General features: G+C 32.2%; 1 protein-coding gene across 3 annotated transcripts in view; it reads right to left on the bottom strand.

Moving 5' to 3' along the window:
• Window positions 1-5987: 5987 nt before the first annotated feature.
• LOC131942749 (innexin unc-9) overlaps window positions 5988-22001 on the bottom strand; it is a 113222-nt gene continuing 97208 nt past the window's right edge. For all 3 annotated transcript variants that reach the window (XM_059302667.1, XM_059302668.1, XM_059302669.1), the window contains exons 2-4: window positions 13273-13465; window positions 11723-11878; window positions 5988-8717 (exon numbers count right to left, since the gene is read on the bottom strand). In XM_059302667.1, the coding sequence (XP_059158650.1) occupies window positions 7863-8717; window positions 11723-11878; window positions 13273-13465 (1204 nt within the window). In that variant the 3' untranslated portion in view covers window positions 5988-7862. The remainder of the gene's footprint in view (window positions 8718-11722; window positions 11879-13272; window positions 13466-22001) is intronic.

Raw genomic sequence — 22001 nt, 5'->3', positions numbered from 1 at the left:
AACACAAAAAGGAAAAGATGATGATTTATTTAATGTTAAAATGAATAGATAATAGATTTTCAGAAGGTTAAGGTAAAGATTTTTAGCAAGTTTAATTTATTAATCAGTTGGAAAGCTATATGTACTTCTGGGATTGAATCAAAGTTTATTATCAATTTACTGTAATACCTTTTTGATCCTAAAGTACTGATTTTAAAAAATTTGGTACTAGATTTTTTTTAAAATAACCGTTAGAAAGAAAATCGTCTTAATAAATATAGCAACATGTCCTTTAATAATTAAAGACATCATTTATTATTTTCTTATGTCTTCAAAATTAGAGGCAGAGAAATATCATGGTTATTTCTTTTTATTTTTTCTCCACATAAATATATTATTATAAACATTTTTCAAATATTAAAACTTAGCTTTACTACTAATTGATTATAGAATCCTTATTAGAATTAAATTAATCTTCTTTTTTTAGTAATGAGTATTAAAAAACAATTGTATTGATGCCCCAATGTCTCAATTTTGTACCCCAGAGATTGAATCCATAGGAAGTTCCTGAGTCAACACAGCTTTAATGGGTACCTGGCTCATGTTAGATGAAGTAAAGTCAGTCAAGGTAACAGTAAGAAGTGAACTCTCGAGTTTGAAAAGGGTTTCTTTAGCTACTTACCTTACTTTATAATGACTTACTGTTTGATATATATTTTGTTTTCAATTTGTGTAGCATTTTTTTTGTTAGTGTTAGGGACAGTAGACATGCAATCGTAGATATCACACACTGCTTGTATGAATGGTGGGGTTTTGATGTACTATAACATATGTAAACACATGAACACATGTACAAATATATGAAAGCAACAAGTTAATTATGCATCTGTGCATAGTTTATTTTTTAATGAAAAAGAAAAAAAAAATTATAGCTATTTATATGTATTAAAAAATTGGATAACAACAAAATTTCACATCTTATGAAACAATCATCTACATTTTATATGGCTTTATTTATTAAGGATTCTTTCATTTTCATTATACAATAATTAGTAATCTCGTAAATTTAAGGAATAGTGGTAAAGGAATTACAATTTATAAGGTATGAGTGAAGGTAATACCTAAATATTAAACAAATACTTGATTTGCACTTTCTTGAAATCTTATGTCAAAATTTTTAACATCTTCATTTTAAAAGAAAATTCACTTTTGTTCTTATTTCAAATTCTATAGCTTTATACCTTATACAACGGTAGGAACAATATTAATGAATGCTGCTTCAAAAGTTTTCTAGATGGAAACTGAATTACCTTACAGATAACAATCACATTTGATTCATCATAACTCTATAGAGGTTCCTTGCTGGAAATGTTTTCTTCAGAGATATTTTTGTTTGTTTATCTTTTTTGTTTATATTTTAGATGAATACAAAGTTAGTGTTTATTTTGTTAGAGTTTAAGGATATTTATATGCACAAAATTATAAAAATTATTGATTACAAAATACCTCAGTGAACTTTGCTTGTAAGGTCAGAGCTACATTTCTGACAAGTGGATTTAAAAAAAAAATAAACAGTAGAACAGTATGGTGTGGTTATGAAAAGTTATAAAATGGGTTACTCAACATTTCAAATTGGTTCTATAAATTTAAAATTTTCTTTATTTACAATAACCTGTCTTCAGTTGACTCTTTCCATCTGAAACTTACAAATTTACTGCAGGAAGTATAAAAACTTAATTTTCAATTGATAAACAATTTTTAAAAAGTCTTTAACTACGCAAAAGTAAACAAATAATAGAGTGATAAATTATATTTGTGTGCCACAAAATGTTTTCCTTCAAATCAATCAAGTTTCAACTTACACTTTTGTAATCATTTTCATTGTGTGTGTTTTTAGATAACTTTGATTTTAATCTGATATATGGGAATGTAGTTTGGTACAATGAACAGTTAAACAGAAACCTGGACTTAGTTGTAGTTTTGAAATAAAGTATTCAACTATAACATTGGAAAAAAAAAAGTTAAGTTAAACGCAAAGGCTTAGATTATATAGTTCAAGGCAAACCATCCAAAAAAAATAAATAAAAATAAAAACAACTTAAACAGTTTGACTTAACTAGACATAAAAGTAAACAAAACATCAAACAGATTTTAATTTAGCAGGTAGTAAATTGTTTCAATGTGCTATTATAGAATACTTTATTTTTTTTTTTGTTTACAACTTTATAACAGTGCTGAAAATCGCTCACAGGTTACATTACACAACAGATCAGTTCAGGCTAAAGAAAACTTGAAAAAATTTACATGCAGAAAGGTTTTCATTTACAAATAAAATAAATAATGCATTTGTTTGTCTAGAAATGATTATAAGTTAAGGTGAATAAAAAAATAGTGCAGAAGCTGACGAATACGGTGTGGAATGATAATAGAAATAATAATCTTTTTACAAGGGAATAGTTTTACTGAAGTATATAATATTTTACAGTGAAAACAAAAATAAAATGGATGATAGTATGGTTGTCTTTTATACTACTTTGGGAATAAATTAAAACTATAAGACAATTTAAGTTTAGATATAAAGCAAAGTTCGTTATTTTTCCTTTCACTCTGTGCATTTACGCAAAAATACATGCAATCCTGGTTAATGCATTATATTAAAGTCATAATGCTCATGAAATATAATAGGATGTACAAAGTAAGTATACTTATTTAAAATGAAATAAATAAAATATAAAAACATAGCTAAAAAATGTTATAATAATTTTTTTTGCGTTTTCCCAGGAACAACTAGACATTAGTTAACACTTTGATTAAAGATTAAATAAAGTTCTGTTAATTTTACTTGATTTTGATTCTCTATAATTTTTGTATCTAGGTTATAGTAAAAATTATTATTTAAACACAGTCTCATGGTATCTGTTTCAGATTATGATTAGGAAGATATTTCCTTTACACACCTTATTACAGGACGTAGGTGTGTTTTTTTCAAATAAAAAAATTTAAAAAAAAAATATCAAACAATAATAACAGATCATATTTAGAAGTAGGAAAATTAAGAATTTATAAATGTTTTCAAGACAAAATTTTCACTTTATAAAAGAAAAAAATTAAATTAAACAATTAAAATCAAATGAGTTGTTAGTTGTTTGGTGATTAAAAAAAACTGTGAAACAAGAATGATTTATCACAACGCTAGTCATAGTTGCAGAGTTATAAGAATGTTTTCAATAATATAAGAAATGTGACGTTTATTTATACATGATCAATGTCAAAATGTTAATGTTTATTGCAAGGACAAAACAAGTTAATTTCATAAGGACCTAAACATAACATGTTGCTATAAAAAGTGTTTTAAGATGGCATTTTCTATACCATGCAACTGAAAATATTCTTAATCATAAACCAAATTACCTCCATAATTGCTTTTCTAATTTATCAAAATCATAAATTAATCTTTTTTTGTTCCAAAAAAAAATTCCAAAGTTAACTTAAACTGCAAAATTATAATGCTTTGTTCATGTATCTAAAAATTGTTTAGATCACTATGAATAGCTGTTTTCGGTGTAATTAGTATTCAACAAGACGATATACATGATGTATATATTTTAACATTTTATAAAAAGGAATGAAACATTTGCAGTCAATAACAACAATGTTTCTAAACTACAACTTTGGACAAGTTTATCCAATCATATTGTCATTATCTCCAAGTGCATTAATCAATAAATTAAGAATTTATAATTACATACACAAAACTTCATTTAAATTACTTGATCAACCAAAATCTAAACAGTCTTAAACTCAACTAAGACATGCATTACAATCACAGCTCTGTTTATTATTTTGTTTTCATAATCTGTCAAACTGCAGTTAACTAGAGAAACCATCCATTCTGTTGGCTTTTAATAGAGAAATCATTCACTACTGAGGTTGTGACTAGAAATACCATTCATCACACAATCTAATACCGCCCTGAATGTAAAGGTGGACAGACTTGATATGACAATAGAAGCTGTGTAGGAATGGAAGTTAGATACAGTCACAATTTAACAAATAACTGCCAACATAGCAAGAGAAATAAAAATTAAACTCATCTTTCTGATACTTAGGCTAATTTAACTTTTTAGTGGGCAGCTTCTGTTAACAAAATGGTGTCAACATATTTATTTTCTATTTATATAACCTATATGTAAAGAAAAATATAAGACATATATTCGTAAAATAATAGATTAAACAAACTATTTATTTCTAGCTTAAAACCTGACAGAAAACAGTGTAAGAAATATAAGTTATATCACAAAAGCAGCATTCAATTTAAAACAAAAATCAATACAGAAAACAAATTACATTTAGGAACATTTTTTTATCAACAGTTATTATGTAGAAATAAAAAATCAGTCCTGTACATTTGATTGCAGACTTCCTTATCTTAAGCACAAATAAGTCTAAACTTTAAAAACTTTGGGAACCATGTCAAAAACAATTGATGGAAAAAAAATCTACGAAATTGTTTATATATTCAACATAACCCAAAGTGTTTACCATTTATCAAACTAAAATGAATAATAGTTTACAGTCTCTCATTAAATTAGTTTTTAGTTACCAATAGTTTAATCAAGAGTTTTAAAAATCAACATTAACTTTATTTGTTTGTAATAAAAGCATACATATATAAGTACTAAATGTAAAAAAATGTTTATGGCTCCAAGGTTGCAGCATTTTATAAGAAGTCTATATAATTTTTTTTTAATGTGGTGTAATGCATACTTGGCTTAAATTTTATAAGTTTAATTCATAATTTGTTATTTTGATCTGAATACTATTAGTCTGTATTGAAGGCTATGAAATAAATAATATTCATAATTAGGAAATGTTTCAAACCACATTTGGGTTCACACAACACTTTTAAAATTTCTGATTTCAGTTGAGCTTTAGATGGATTAAGATATGTCTTCAAATAAAATCTAAAACTTTCCAAGCGCTCAATTTTTAAATACACTTTTGAAAAATAAAACACTTGATAACATTTTTTAAACTAAACTCCTAACATATATTTTTTTCCACAAAAATCTTAACATAACATTATTTTGAACCAAATAACTGACATATGAACTAATTATTTTCTTATAATCTTTATTAAAAGATATTCACAATAATTTTATATGGTTATTTATCATTTTAATTCTTTTGTGCTAGTGAAAAAATGGTTTATGTATGTTATATTAAGCAATTATACAGCTAGATTTTTGTCAATGTTGAATATTTATATTTCAATATATATAATATATATATATATAAATCTGTGTATTAATACATAAGAATGTAATTTTACTTTCAGTAACAAAAGCGAGGAATATCCATCACATAATGATTGATTTTGTAACAGTGTTATAACAAAAAAAAACATTCAATTTAGACACAATCACAATTTTGGGTCCCCTTTGTAAATCTTTTGGTGTAGAAAAAAAATCATATAATAGGTATCACTACTTGTGGCAAAATAATTAGGATATTTAAAGCATTATATTATATTACACTCTAACCAAAAAAGGTTATAATAATCACAATATCAGAAAAAAGTATTAAATCAAATTACAAACAGTATACGAGGAGTAGTAATTAAGAAAAACAGTAAAGGTAAGATGTTTGTTAACTGATTGGAAATCTTTTTTTACATCTAGGATCACAAATCATATTTATCTCCCTGCTATCAGTATTAAAGTATTGTTAATTACATGTATTCTAATTACACAGATGGGCAGATTTTACAAAATGGATGGAGCTAAAGTATGCCACTATTTGGATTTAAAAGATTTATTTCTTTTACTTGGAAATATATCTATTGACAGTATTCATCTTTTATCTAATTGTAGGCCTATATTTTAAATAAATTAGCCTACAGTGTTTTATTTTTATTCTAGACCTATGTAATTATTTTAATGTGAATTTATTTGTACATATATGGTTTTTTTTTATATTTTTATTTAAGAGTAAAATTTAATCCAAATATTCCCATCTTGTTCTAGCCTTTACAGTGGTCAAAAGTTGCAGTGTTTAACTCTCAAGTTCCACATTTAGACTTGATATTCCATAATGCAGATAAGTAGCATTCACTTGATTTGCTGCCATATCATTCACTTGATTATGTATCAAGTAGAATGCTTCTGTCTTCATGATTTAAGCGGGATAGGCCACAAAATGGATCTGGTGGAGTTATAAGTGCATAAACCATAAGGGTTTTTGCTGAAATCTTAATAACGTTGTGACTAAATGGACTGAGTGATAGCACACACCAAAAGTCCATGACACACAGTAAACCCCTAATTTTAAAGACTTAGAATCTTAATGTAGACCAACTACTCAATAATTTTGGCTAGACATAACACTGATGAGGTTTTACCATCTCTAAATGTAATCTCAATGTGTTTGTTAATTTATTAATGAAGTAGAACCATCATTTTCATTTTTACTATAAATATAAATAATAAATAAGGCCTTTTATTGTTGTGTTAGTTAAACTAAATTAAAGTAACTAGATCTAATTTCTTCTTTCACTTCAATAAAACCACTTAAGGTTTTTAACAAATGAAAATATGTAATTTAAAAAACAGAGGGAGAATTATATTATTTATATTTGGTGCACATTTTTAAAAATACAGATCTAGACCTAGCACTAGATGACTAATAAGTCACTAGACCTAGAATCTAGACTATGATACAGTGTGTGACTAGAATTTCTTAAGTTGAGACTAGATCTAGATCTATCAAGATTTTGTAGAAGTGAAAGTATCTCTCTCATTAAGTGAAAATATGTGAATATACGTGACTAAATCTAGAATAAGATCCACATTTTAACAGAAGTTTAACACAGTCGCACGGAGGTAAAATCAACTAAAATAAATAACACCATCCTCAATATCACACTTTCCTTCACAGCTGCGAATAGTCTTAGTGAAATAAACTGAAAAGCGCCAACATAATGAAATTAATATCTTTACTATTATTCACAAATTCACTGGTCACAATATCTTTTGTTTCGTTTTGGTTCCTGTATTTTAGGTTGTTTTTTTTTAATTTCAAACGAAACAGGCCTAGCCTAGCCTGTCTCTGGCCTTTGTCAATCTTTGAGAATCTAAATCTAGTTACATCTAGATCTAGTCTAGTGTCCAAAGCTTGCTTATTTGTAGTAGGCCTATATTTTTAAGTTAATATAAACTTATGATAGATGAGCTTCTGACAAATGAGTTTAAGGAAATTAGTCATGTAAATAAAAATTCCGAAATGTAGGTTACTCAGGCCTACATTTTTTTTTCTGAAATTTTGAGGATCAAAACCGGCGAAAATCGTTTTTTTTTTCATCAGATTTAATAGACCCTAGCAAACAAATTCTAATGTACACAAAGGTATAATCTCTCTCAGTTTAGTACCTTCTCCACTCATCTATATAATGTCCGCTTTTTTAAATTTAAATAATCACTGCAGTTATACTACTTTAAAGTGCAGTTCTAATGCAACTAATCTGCAAAAATGGCTTAATGAAGACAACATTAATATTATATGATGGTTAGATTGCTCCCAAATTATTAACTTTATACACGGGATAACTCTGAATCGGACCCGATTTCCGACATCGGTTCCGGTCCGTTGATTCCGTTCACGTAAGAATCCAAAAAGCCGTTCTGCCTTGGAAACGTACTGAAGCCAACCAACTCCACGTCTTGACCGCAGCAATCCGACCCCGCGTCCTGATGGTTGTGCCCGTAAAAGCTGTAGTTGTTGCCGATGTGATGGAGGTGGTTGTCGTCGGTGGGGGTCAGGGTGACGGACTTGATCCCCAGCCAGCCCGAGAGCGCTTGCACCGCCTTCCATTTTCGAACGGTTAGTCAGACATTGCTGTTGTCGTCACTGATCTGGTTGGCGTGCCTGAACAAAGGCTTGTTCCGGTAATGGTTCCACAGCTGCAGGATCAGCTCCGACACCAGCACGTCGTTGGCGTTTTTTCCGACCAGCCGGAGCACGAAGATCCCGTCCTGCCGCAGGTACTGCTCGCAGAACTTGACGGCCATTTTCTTATCCAGCTCCGACTTGTAACAATCGTTGATGCGGAGGAATTTCTTGAGGTAGCGTAGTCGATGCTGCCGGAAGATCATGGTGTAGACCCAGATGAGGAAATTGAATGTGCTGAGAGTGGCGACGAAGACGAGCCAGAACCAGATGAAGATGAAGATCTTTTCGTTGAAAAGATTGATGGGCAGGACGCACTGGACTGTGTAATCGTGGACGTTGGTTAGCTGGCGAATTTTAAAGAAACAATGCGTGATGCGGGGGAACCTCGGACTCTCCGACCAGCTCTCGCCGCGCGCCAGATGGTCCATCACCTCGAAGCCGTACACATTAAAGTTCGTGCCAAGAAATTCGTTTAGAATAAATAGCTGTCCTATTGCGTTGGCTAGGTAGAGGAGCTTGATGATCATGTACAAGGTGACCAGGTAGTTGCCGTATCGTTTTCCCCATACTATACAGCAGTATTTCGATATCTGTTGACGCAGTCGGATGAAGCAGCCGGACCGGTATTCCCGGGCGTTTTCGATCCACCGGTCCATGTATCGGACAATGTGTTTGATCGTCCGGTCTCGATCGTCCGGGGCGACGTATGCCGTCTCTGCAGCCAGGGTGACGATTTTGTCTAGATTGACACCGGCTGATGCCGTTAGGATCCGCCATAGTATACAAGGCACCTGCCGTGGGATAAAGGTCAAGGTTAGAAATTTTTTCATGATTTTTTTTTTAAATTAGTAAAAATATTTAGTCTATACCCACCCCCACCCCTCTCAATGCCCTAAAACTAAACAATAAAGCATAAACTTATAACAAATTTCAAAATATTTTGTTTTTTCTCTAAAATTGCTTGTTTTTTTTTTTATTTTGACTGTAGATATTGATTTAATCTATTACAATTACCTCTCAAAATAGTAGTCTCATTACATTTAAGAATATATTTCAATGATCTACTGTTAAAACTACATTTACAAAAATGAATACATAAGGTTAAGTTAAAACACGAAAAACATAACTTTAAAACAAAGTCATAGAGAATGGTGCCAGCAATAATGAAGCAAAATACAGTATGTTAGGTTTTCTCAGAATATAATTTCAACAGAATCAGAAGGAAGCCATACAAACATCCACACACATAAACATGGTCCACAGAACAACACAGGAAATACAATAGAGCAGCACACATTACGTACTCAACTTAAACCTTTCGTCAATTAGCGATGTAAATTAGTGTTTATTTCTGAGTTTTGCAATATGAAAGAAGTAAGCCAAACAAACGTCTACACACATAAAGATGGTATTCGGGAAATACGAAAAAGCAGCACTCATTATGAATTAATGCCCAAATTATAAACCTGTCTTCCATAAGTATATTATTAGTGTTTATTTCCGAATTTTGAATATGAACGGAATTGTATAGCTAATGCCATGCGTAGCCGATTCCTCGATCGAAGTTAAATACCTATTATAGCTGAGTAGAACAAATGAAGTTTTATTTTCTAGAGTCTAGAGCACCATAATCGTTATGGTTATATCTTCCATAAGACAACGTCGCTCGTTATCTCGCAAGATGTATGGTAATTTCGAACCGAATGCACTCAGTATTATTGCAACACTTAATTAAAAGATAATTAATATTTTCCATGCTAAAAGGAACTGAAATTTTAAAAAGTTGTATTAATTTTGATAATTGATGGAGCTGCTGAATAATCAATTATAGTCAACCTGTGACATTAAATCAGAGTTTCGCTAATTGCCTTTAAAATACAAGTTAATTATTTAAGTTTACCTTGCAAAAAGTCATAAAAGATTTTTAATATCAGGGAAAAGATAAATTGGAATTTTAATTTGTAAGTAGTCAGAAAATAAACTTTACTTTAAAAACTGTTGGAACGTTCGAGAAATATAGATTTTTTTCGAGTGTTTGTATATTAGCACTATAATCTGTAGTTGCTACATATCTAAGTCAATATATTTTGTTTCGCTGTCTCTTGCGATTTATCTCATGTTACTTATTTTTTAATTCTTATTCTTTTAATTTCTAATATGTAAGATTGCTTTTAAATGTGAGAAACACGTAGATAATACACGCGAATTCTAAAGCTACACGGAACAAACAAAAGAATATTTTAACAAATTAAAAAAATAACACACAACTGCACACTAGCAGCCATATTAATTTTCATTATCCTAAATACATACGTTGATTGACATACATATAACTCATGCAAAAAAGAAATACAACATTCATGGACGATGAATTTTCTAAAAACAATTTAAGTTTAATTAGATTGCTCTTAATGATACTGTTGTAGACCTACACTTTTTGTTAAATATAATGTTTCTATTATTTTTTATCTATTTATTTAGAACTATTTATGTTATGAATAGTCCAACCGTAATTTATTATCATTTTTATGTTATTTTCATTTAAGTTGACAAACCAGCGTTTAAGCAATATATCTGAATGTAAAATATTTAAATGTTTTCAAAATTTCAATTTATTTTTTTCTTTAAAAAATGTTTAACAGTTATTGAATAGGTTTTTACTACATTTACCAAAACATTACAACACAAGGATCCACGTTTAGGGTTGTGTTTTCAGGGACAGCTTACATGAAGTTGTGTGAGTCGTGATAATCGACTTTTCCGTTTTTTATTTTTTCAATTTTATCGACAAAGGTTGCACATTTACCTTTGTAATTTTTTTAATTTTGATAAAATATTTCTCAAATTTTGATATTACATTTCTTGTGTAGAAAAATAGAGATGTGTAAGTCATAGATAATGTATCAGAAAAAAAGCTATTTTTTCACATTAAAAAAAAATATATGCTGTATTGACAGAAACATGTTTTGTGTATATATTTTTCACCAAAGAAGACAACGAAAGCGCAGACAATATAAACAGGAATGAGAAAATGTATTTTTATTTATCTACCACGTTGACTAGACTTTAGGGTATGGAAGAGATTTTTTTTTAGAAACGAAAATGTGGAATAGAAAAAGTTTACCTTGAAGAGAAGAGCCTGGAAAAGGAGAATCATAGGTACCCATTGGTAATATTCCACTTCGCCCGTTAAAGGCCTCTCGGGGGCTCTGGGTGGAATGGAGTCGAAGGGTACGAAATGTGTGTTTGCTACCCAACATACGTTGTTTGTGTAATCAACCTGATGAAGATTGGGATGAAAAATTGATGATTTTTAATTTTAAATTTAGGTATGTTTTTTTATTTATTTTTTCATTTTTTTTTTAGAAAAAAATATTTTTTTTTTATCTGAAGTGTAGAACGCAAACTTTGACAGCTGCAGAAAATTGGCATTAGGTTTGTTTGATGTACAGGGGAAGTAATTCCAGTCTAGAAACACTGAAAGAAAGACAATTCTAGTCAACAACATAAGGGGAGACAATTATATCCATCATTCCAAGGGAAGTAACTAAACATAACACGTAGCTGGAACATAAACAAAACAAACTGTATCTGTTGAAAAAAAATATTTAAAAAAAATATTTTAGATTTCGTAAAAAAAATTGAATCCGTCATGTCTTGTATGCTTTGATAAAGAAAATTAGAAACTTCTTTTTTATTGCGGCACCATTCTCCTTAAGACAAAACAAAAATAAGGCAGCAACACAACGACTGAACGAGCGTCGTCACAGCAACCACCCGATGACGTCACGGCTACCTTGAACAGCAAGGCCTGGAAGAGGAGGATCATGGGAACCCATTGGTAGTACTGGATCTCAAGGTCACTATTGAGGTCTGTGTAGCGGGGAGGTTGGTCTTTGAAGTGAACGTAGAAGGTGTTGGACACCCAGCAAACGTTGTTGGTGTAGTCGACCTGTGGAGGGGGTGTGGTCAACACCAGGTGCAAGGGGGTGGGTGGTGGGGGGTTGAAGGTGAAGGTTAAGATGTTTTAGATAGAGAAGTAGTTCATGTGAAGATACATATTGTTAATTCAAGAGTCCGAAGTTGTATATACAAGTGGTAAAAGATGATATTATTTAAAGAGGTACATACAATGTATGTTAGGGTTCGTGCATATATTGTACAGCATAAAGTAGAATATTGTTTATTCTAAAATTTCAAATTATGTTAGTATTTTAGGAACCAAATCATACGCCCTCCCCCCCCCCCCCCCCTCCAACCACAGTCTAAAGCCCTGATTTGATGCAACGAGATTTCTATTGTTCAACTCTGTTACTTATAAGAATCACATAAAGTAAGCAGAGAACAAGAACTATTGTTCTATGTTCTTTACAATTAGTTGAAAAGTCTTATATCGATGGTGTTATACAAATCTGTTGACTTTTCCATGCTATCAAATTAATAAGCTTTATTAAAAAAAAAGACAGAAGGAAATCAAATTATCACATAGATTATATTTCTACTTCCACTACTCAGAAAGCACAGAATAACACCATAATGAATCTCATTTAAGTTAAATAATATATGCACACCCCTTAAAATACGAAATTAGAAATAATTCATTATTCATGAAAAAATTATTGGCTTTGATTTGAAACAGCTGAAATATATCAACGCTGTTTTTTATGCACCCAGAACTCATTGCGCTCCAGGAAACTTTATTTCCATTCGTGTGGATCTCCATCATTATGTAGAAATAGCGTCACCATAGTTCCAACATGTAGCTTTGCGTTGAAAAATATTCTTCCTGTTAGCGGGTACCAATTTTCTTGAATACTGAAACAGCATTTTGTGTCTGCTCCTACTATGGCGGTATCAATGTGCTCGTGTTGCTAGAGCTATGCCAGACCTGGAATGCTTTAAATACTTCATCCCCTGCTACAGACGAACTTCGAGAGAGAACGTTTCTTTTTTTCAAAAAACTACCACATTTCTATTTCTTTTAGTTCTATCGATTTGGACATAATTTCAGATTTACATATCAAAGTTTACATTTTCTTTTCATCTATAACTGTAGATACGTACGTTTTTTAAGTAAAATATTTACAATATTATGTAAAAATATTTTGTATGATACGTACGTTTTTTAAGTAAAATATTTACAATATTATGTAAAAATAGCAACAATTTCTTTTTTCAATTAATTGACAAAATTTTAATCAAGCCTTCGCAAAGAAGAATGCGATCCATTTATTGCAGAGGACTGAATGTTAACTTCATAGAGAAGTTTTGAATTTTAACTCCGCGAAGCAAGATTGAACTCATACTTCGCGGAAAACAACACAAAAAACACAAAGGTTCACTTACGTGGCTTTCTTCAAACTGGGCCGGACACCAGCAGTGTATGGGCTCGCCTACGTACTGCTTGGTGCTGACCACGATGGTGAAGATGATGAGTATGATGGTGGTGTAGAGGTGGTTCAGGCGGTCAATCCAGTCATCGTCATACCGGCCTTTTAGACGTGCGTACGTCGCGAAGCTACCCAAAACGCTGTCAAGCCTGTCAAGGGAAATAATTCATGAATTAGATATAAAACGTATTATATTTTGTAAATACAGCCTTAAAAATGTAGATATGTTTATAGTTATAATTATTATTGGCTATGCATATATATATATATATATATATATATATATATATATATATATATATATATATATATATATATATATATATATATAGGCTTATATATAATAAACAACAATATTATAATAACAGCATATATTATCAAGGAAAGTAGAGTAGACTAAATCTGTACACAATAATTTTCGACTTTATAACAACATCAAAAAACAAATCATTGCAAATAAAAATACAAAATTAAAACAGTATAGCCTATATATTTTATAACACGAAAACAAAAATCAATATTGTTTAGAAAGGCCGCTACAAAAATAATCTTAAACCTTATCATAGAAACCAACTCACAGTTTAAAACGATCAAAATAAAGTTATTCTTAAGGCGTTGCGAATGTATCTTATTTTCCGCAAGGAAAGGGAAAATCGAAGACTAAAGAAAACATTTAAACACTGGAAAGGAAACAAACGCTATGATTATCTCTATTCAATAGATCAGTAAGTTAAGCAGTTATTAAAATTATATTGGGAGAAAACGTCTACCAAAATAGAATATGACGTAGGCAGATAATAACACGTTGGCTTGCTGTGACGAGACAGTTTGGGTAAAGAAAGTCACGTGGTCAATGTTGACGTTACTGGCCTTTGTGACGTCATTGACAGCTATGACGTAGGCTACTCTAAGATAATAACTGATTCTGTTTATAGAACAATATATTTATAGAAAGGATTTATTTTTTTATATATATTAAGCTGAGGCGTTTTTATTCGTTTAGTAACTGGAAGATACAGTAAATAGATTTTTTTTTAAATAGAAAGAAGACACGTCTTTGGGGAATAAGCTATAAAATGAATAATTTCTTCGCTCGCACTGGCTTAGATTGGGGAGTGCGAGTGTAGGATAATATTACATGAGAGTTGCGAGTAAGGAATTTGGCAAGTTTCGGATCCCCTGGTGTCAAAACCAATCCGGGAAAAAAAAAATCCCGAATGATTAAATCACACCCTCGTATATTGGTCAGGTTGGGAGGTGCGCCCCTGGATAATTGGTCATGTTTCTGAGGGCGTCCCCCAGTGGTTGAGGGCGCCCCCTCCCCCAGTCGTTAAGGGCGTCGGTTTCATGAGAAAGCGGTGGGGGTTTGGTGAAAATTAACTCAAGACGAATTAACAAGGGTCTGAAATATTCGAATGCACGATGGCAAATGTGCAGGAGGGGGGTCACATGGGGTGGGTTAATTTACGGTAGATTCTAAAGTATATATATAAATAAATAAATATATATAAATATATATATATATATATATATATATATATATATATATATATATATATATATATATATATATATATATATATATATATATATATATATATATAGCCAAAATTATGGATTTAAAACAAAAGCTACAGCTAAGATTTTAACAAAAGTATAGACGACAAAATGTCATCAGCGTTACAATAGATTTAACAAGAGTATCAGAACATCAGTAAGTGGCGTAGGATATATGTTTGACATAGCGATTTAATAAAAAATAGAATTGCCGATTGGTGATGCTGAAAGTTTTTGAGCGTCCAGAGCACTGCTGATCATGTCTGTTGCTTAACGGGATATGGCTGTGATGGTGGGGGTAAATGTGGGGGGGGGGAGGGGATAGTCCTGACCACACTTGAGATTGACTGTCACTTTAGTAAGGTTAGTGAGAGGATAAGCAAGATGGGGGGGGGGGGGGGAAGCAGAAAACTAACAAAATACATACAGGGGTAGAACGAACAAATTGAGGCAACAAAAGTAATAAAAGACATGCGTCTAGCTAGGGAAGAACGGACAAATTGAGCCCAAAAAAACTAACAAAATCCCAACAGTTAAACTGGGAAAAAGAACAGAGGGAGAACAAAAAAAAAAACACCCCAACAAGATTCAAACTTTAAGATGGAGGAAGAATAGACAGACACGGCGAAATAGGACTAACAAAACTGACACCGTACTAACGATCAGCTAAAGGGAAGTAAGTACTGAAGAGTTCGACTACGCTCGGGTAAATGTGCGATTGGCCCGTGGTATCGTTGCGTGATTACAAGCAACGATTCCCTCGGACGCCGAGTTAGAGCCCGGCGCTCGGGCAATGCCTTGTAATTTTCTCTGTATCGCCGGAGAAGATAAAAATGAAGAGGTATCGATTTCTCGCATTGAGCTATATGTCTCTTTTTATTTTAGTGAAGCCGGGGGAAAATATGGTACACACTACACAAGAGCAATACACTATCGTTCATCAATAGTTTTATATTTATATATATATATATATATATATATACTATTTTATGACTATTTTTTGTCAATTTCACATACAGAAGCACATTATTTTGAATACTTTAAAAAAAAAAGTAATAATTTAAAATAAATGCAAAATAAAAGATAGAGATAGATTCTAGCTATATGAATAAAGGATGTTCTAGATTGTGTGTCTTAGCCAGGGTTTCTTCACGGTACTGGTTTTAACATCACAAACAGCTAAATTACCCAGAAGTTCCTGTTTCTTCATAACATGAAACGCATTTCAATTCTCGAGCATATCAGAGCTTGATAATAATCCCCCCTCCCCTCGCCATCTTTCCCATCTCCACAAATAATTGATCTTAATGATTGATGAAGGCAGTGGGAACATTTTTTTTTTCCATTTTTCAATATCACGATAATACGAATGAAACAAAAACCAGAGCGAATTAATACACGAGTCTATAAATAGTAACATTTATTAAAATAAAAATAAAAATAAAACAAGAATCGAAATTGTTGAAATTCTAATTCCAGGAAATCATAAAAATCATATTTATAAATAGAAATGTAATGCCTTTTTTGTATGAAATAAAAACTTGTAAAGTACACGGTAAATAAACATATTATAATTGATGCTATTTGTAAAAACACAAATTATAAGCCTCACCCCTCTCCCTGTATGGCTATTCCTGCTATCTCTTCATACTTCCCTATCTCAACCTCCTCTTCCCCTCCTCCGCTGAGCTGCACACCCCCTCCTCCTCCTCCGGTGGATCCCTCACTCCCGTGCTGCTGTCCATGCCCATGCATGTGCTGGTGTCGATGGTGCATGTGGTGACGGTGCCCATGGCGCGCACGGTTGTGGTGCTGGTGCGATCTGGTGTGGTGCGCCTTGCTGGCGTGGTGCGCATGGCGGGCGTGTTGCATGTCCTGGTGCGCACCGAAGGGTCTGAATAGGGTGAAGTTGTCTAAAGATGGCCAGACACGGCGAAGGCGGGAGAAGCCGAAATTCGGCCAACGCCTTCTGGGAGGTGGAGGTGGCGTTGTTGCGACTAGCGTACAAGATAAAATAGAAACACTGTACGATGGAAGCCAATGTCAAGGTCTTGTATGCTCCGACCGCCCAGTTGAGTTGCAATCAGAAATTACATCGTTTACTTGGCTTGTCTTTGAACTAACCATTTCAAGTAAAGTTGTTTTTTTTTTTTTTTTTTTTTTTTTTTTTTTTTTTAAATTGCTACTATTGGTATTTAAATGTAAATTCACCAACAATTGAACCCTAAGCTATAAAAGACAAAACATTTAAAGTCCTAGATTAAAAAAATAAACAAAGTATTTTCTAAATTTTCTATAGTCTTATTTTACTGTCCTTTTTCGCAATCGCAATTTTCCCTAGCCAAGTGCGATCTATTCATAACTAAACTAATATCAGGCTTTTGTTTGATATACAAATCAATACCTATACACGCATAGGACTAATCCATCCCCGCGGGTTGTTTTAAACTCTACTCACCCCCCAACTAGCAGAACATCACAATTACTCATATCTGCCCACTAATGAACGAATCGATACCTTATACAAACCCACGCACCAGACCGAGTTATCAGGTACCTACAAGCTGTAGAGACTTGAGCAAATATTGCATTAGTCTGGAATCGATGCCAATGTGAAGAATCGATTCGTCATTTCCGGTACCTGACTCATCGGGTCTAAATTCCAGGTTGAAAAGTCAACCATTTTCACGCGCTGTTATTTTAGATTCGAATCTTTGGAAGTTAAAATATAGTAAAGTATATTCTATATCCTATTCAATCTATTATTGTATCAAAATTTAAATTAGTATATATGCACAAATATAACCATATTAACTTTTGGAGTCTATCGCTTCATCTTTATTTAAATTAATATGCTAATTATAGTTTTATTATTTAGGAATATGTTGGCCGTCGTTTGATAATTAATAATCTTATATAAATTTGTGTTAAAAGTATTTATTTATGTTCTTACCGTATATACACTAGTTGATATAAATTAAACATCTTTACAACTCAAATTTGACCAAAGAATTGATTAACCCTTAATTGAAACAAACAAATCAAAAACACAAATGTCTAAGATTTTTTTAAAGTTAAAAGCCAACGGGGTAAAAATTTAAAATTCACCTTAAAATAAAACGAAAAAAAAACGACAACACAATATTAAATAATTTATAAATAAAACAGCTAACGAATACATCGATTTGCGACGAAAACGATAACGATAGTTAGTGTAACTAACATAACGACGGCCAAATTATGCATAACTAATTTGAGGTTGCGGTTATCCAAATTAAAAATAATCTTAGTTAACTTACGCCACGTGACCGAGAGATATAATTTGAAGTAAATATTAGGACACATCCTCTAGACTTGATTTAATTTTTTTTATAATACACAAAAATATATCTTTTCTTGTTGAAGATGAAGTTGAATTTCGAGCACATTTGCATTACGAATCAATTAGCAAGTGTCCAAATATTTTGTGTATATGTGTCCAAGGGTAGACGGTTGGAGATTTTCGTTTCTTAGCTGAATACTCCAAATTTTTAATTGTTCTTCATATTTAAAAAAAAATCACATGCGTGAATGTATTTTTCTAATATATGACATTATTATTTTTTTTTTATAAAAGATGCTGTTTCTGTTGAGGTCTGACTGTCTGGATGCATTTTCTCAATTGAGTATATCTTGAACCATGATGATAAACTCCTTTATGTTGTGATTTAAGATCAAGGCGTGTGTCCTTTATGGGCGTCTTGGCAGTTGTTCAAAGTTTGGCAGTAGTAGTTCGTTGAACTCTGGCCAGAATTCTGGTGTGAAGCGTAAACCATTTCAAATGGAGTTGGTTGAAATATGGGCAACGTATGAAGAGGCAGGATGAATAGCCAAAACAAATCATTATTTTAAGTAGGCTACTTAAGTCAATACACAGCACACAACACAAAATAAAATAAACGAAAAAAAATAGTTTTTCGTGTGTTTAGTATTGTAAAAAAACATACTATTTCGCGTTACGTTTTGCTAAAAAAATTACAAATTACAAAAAAAATGATAATTATAATTTGCACCAAAAAATGCTAACATAGCTAATATGAACCGAAGGTAGAAACGACTTATAAGTAACGCACTTTATATTAAATGTCATTTAACAACACATGGCATTTATAAAGTTGCTGCTTTGATAAGTGAATGTTTAAGTATTTTACTAAACTTTGAAAATTAAAGCTTGCTAAATATGTCATATCATGAAATGTGATGTATTATTGAATGAAAATCCCAACATTTCCCCCCAAATACTAAACTGAATGTATGTTTAAAATTTATTTTTTAAAGGAAATAAAAAGTTCAACAACAAATCTGATAAACTGTTTTAAAAAAGAGTTTTTCCTTTCCAAAATTTTAATTCATATTGGTAGTGGCCAAAATGAATAGTTCCTTTATTGTGGATCAAAACCCAATGAACTACATAAAAGTTGGCGTTCTCATGTTTTAACGAATAAATCTAATATTCTCGAAGTATCACCGATACATCGATTTTCTTTACAATAGAAACTATTCGAATTTTACAATTACTCTTAAAGAGTATGTGCATAAAATTCTAACTAAATGGGAACATTTTAGGGCATACTTTAGAAGAAAAAAAAACACAAAAATTTCAAAAATACACGTAGGACAAAAAATACTGGTGAGAGGATGTAAAATGAAACTCGCTGTATGCATTTTACAAGGAAATCTCTTGAGCTTTTCACCATGAAGCTCAAGGAGCTAAGATAACAAACTTTAAACCTAAACTGATACCGCGGTCACGAGTTCATGTTCGACTAAGGTTATTTTTAAAATGAAACAACCACAACCTCAATGCCTACCTCGTTAGCTAATTAGATCTAATATTTCTATTAATTACATAATGTAAAACTAAGTAAACAAGATTATGCAACAAAGCTAACCTTTAAATAATAAAAAAAAATGATGAAAATTGTAATACTTAAATTTTAGGACCTTATAATAATATAAAATTGGCTTAACTAACAATTGTAGTTCTACCTACCACAGCGATTCAATCATACTAGATGGACACTCATAGCCCTTCTTTGACCAACAGAAATAATGGATCGCTTTATCGGACTAAATGCCTAGGCTATTTTGTTAACCCTTCGTTATAAATGTTAATACTATCAACTTACACATTGATATTGTTATTTTTAATTGCGTTATAAACTGTCAACTTAGTCAACTTATCACTTCAATTTTACACGATATTTTACTTAAATTATATGCACTTAAGAAAAATAATATTTGTTTTTCAAGTGTATTACATCTACGGAAAAGTAAATATTATTTATATATTTTATTTTGATTTGGCTATCAGAATATTTTCTCTATCTAGAGTAGAATTTGATGATTAAAACTTTCTAAACGGTGACTGCTATCACAACTTATATGGAAATGTTCTTCAGAAAAGACCGACACTGAAGCGAAGGCAGCTAGCAACGGTCCGGGTTCTAGAGTTCTTCTCTGAATCTGCGCACCAACTGAATGCCGAAACTTTCATAATTTTGGCGTTTTCTGGTGACCGCAGACTGGTGACGTGTGGACAGGGTAGAAATGATTGGCTCGACACGTCATAATTATGACGCTAATTGCCTGACACCACACGGTCTGTGTGGGTCTACAATGTCCCCCCGTACGTCCGCAGCTGCCCCGACCCTCGTCTGGTCACTTCTTCACTCCGAAAATAAGTTTGAAAAAAAGTATCCGTTTCTATTCGAATTTCCGTATGTTTTGTGGTAGTAAAATCCACAATAAAATAGTTGATATCATTACATTAAAACTCTACCTACTATTAATTATTACAGTTTTAAAACTACTTCTACGTTTATTAGGTTAATTTCATTTTTAAAAATATAGCAATTTAACAATATTTTTTAAAATCGATCTGATTTCTACTTTATCTAAAACACGACAAAAATATACAACTGAGTTGTTATAACGCAATTTTTTTACTATCCGTAACACAATCCTAAGCTCACAATATATGATTTTCCTATACACTTTCTTTTCTAGCTCTAAAATAGTGTAATCCCAGTTAGCGCACATAGGCTTAACTAATTCACAACGGCCTGCGTCCCGCTAGTTATATACACACGAATCTAAAAATAACCGGCCGGTCCCTGCGTACAATAAACAGGTTAATCACGATATAAAAAAAACAATAAAAAAACTGGAAACTATAGCAATCCACAGGACCAGATTCAACCCACAAATCCACCCCCTCTCCCCCCTTGCATCCAACAAAGACCTAACCAAATGCTAGTTAGTAAAAAAACACATCAGCTCTCCTAATAACACCCCTCTGACGAAATTTTTTTTCCCCATTCTGTGTTTGATGGGGGTATATTGTTCTAAATTGCTCGCTACGGAATTGATTTCTGGTGCGCCTCTGAGTCCCAGAAGTCCCTATACCTCCAACGTCACTGTCATAACCTATCATATCCGTCAATATCCCACCACACAGAAGCATTGCATAACTATAGATGTAATCAGCGTGACGGTATTTGGTTATGAAATATCACAGTAGAGCCATGTTTAGAAATATGTATGATATTTTTTTTTTACCAGTACTGTAGAATTCCCATCTGGCACAGTGGACCAAAGCCCGACTGCGGAGATTCAGTAGATGGCCTTTGTTTTAAACAATGCACACAAGAGGGGGTAGAAGAGGAAAAAAATAAAATAGGTGCGTGATGTTCGGGAAAATAAACGTTGGAGGGGGTGTTAGGGTAGACGGTAAATTGAAGTTTAGGCCGTATTGGGGAAAAAGGTTTTTTTAAAAAAAGGGATATTTGTGGAGGGGTTGTAAAAGATGGGTTGTAGTTTTGTGTGTGGACATGGGTTCAGGGGATGGGGTGGGTGTGGAGAATGCGTGCTGTGTGTGGTGGTTGTAGGTGTAGCACGGCGCACCTAGTCGTGGGCAGGCAGCGATAGGAACACCTCATAACAGACACACCCACAGGTACACACACACACAACAGACACATAGACACAGACACACAGACAAATACACACACATACAGACAGACACACTCACATACAGACACACACACATACAGACACACATACAAACACACACACATACAGACACAC

This window comes from Physella acuta, unplaced genomic scaffold, assembly GCF_028476545.2.
Source record: "Physella acuta isolate Inbredline_101_S28 unplaced genomic scaffold, ASM2847654v3 ptg000424l, whole genome shotgun sequence".
NCBI classification, from domain to species: Eukaryota; Metazoa; Mollusca; class Gastropoda; family Physidae; genus Physella; species Physella acuta.
Note: the sequence above shows the minus strand (reverse complement) of the source record. Positions and strands in the feature narration are given on the sequence as shown.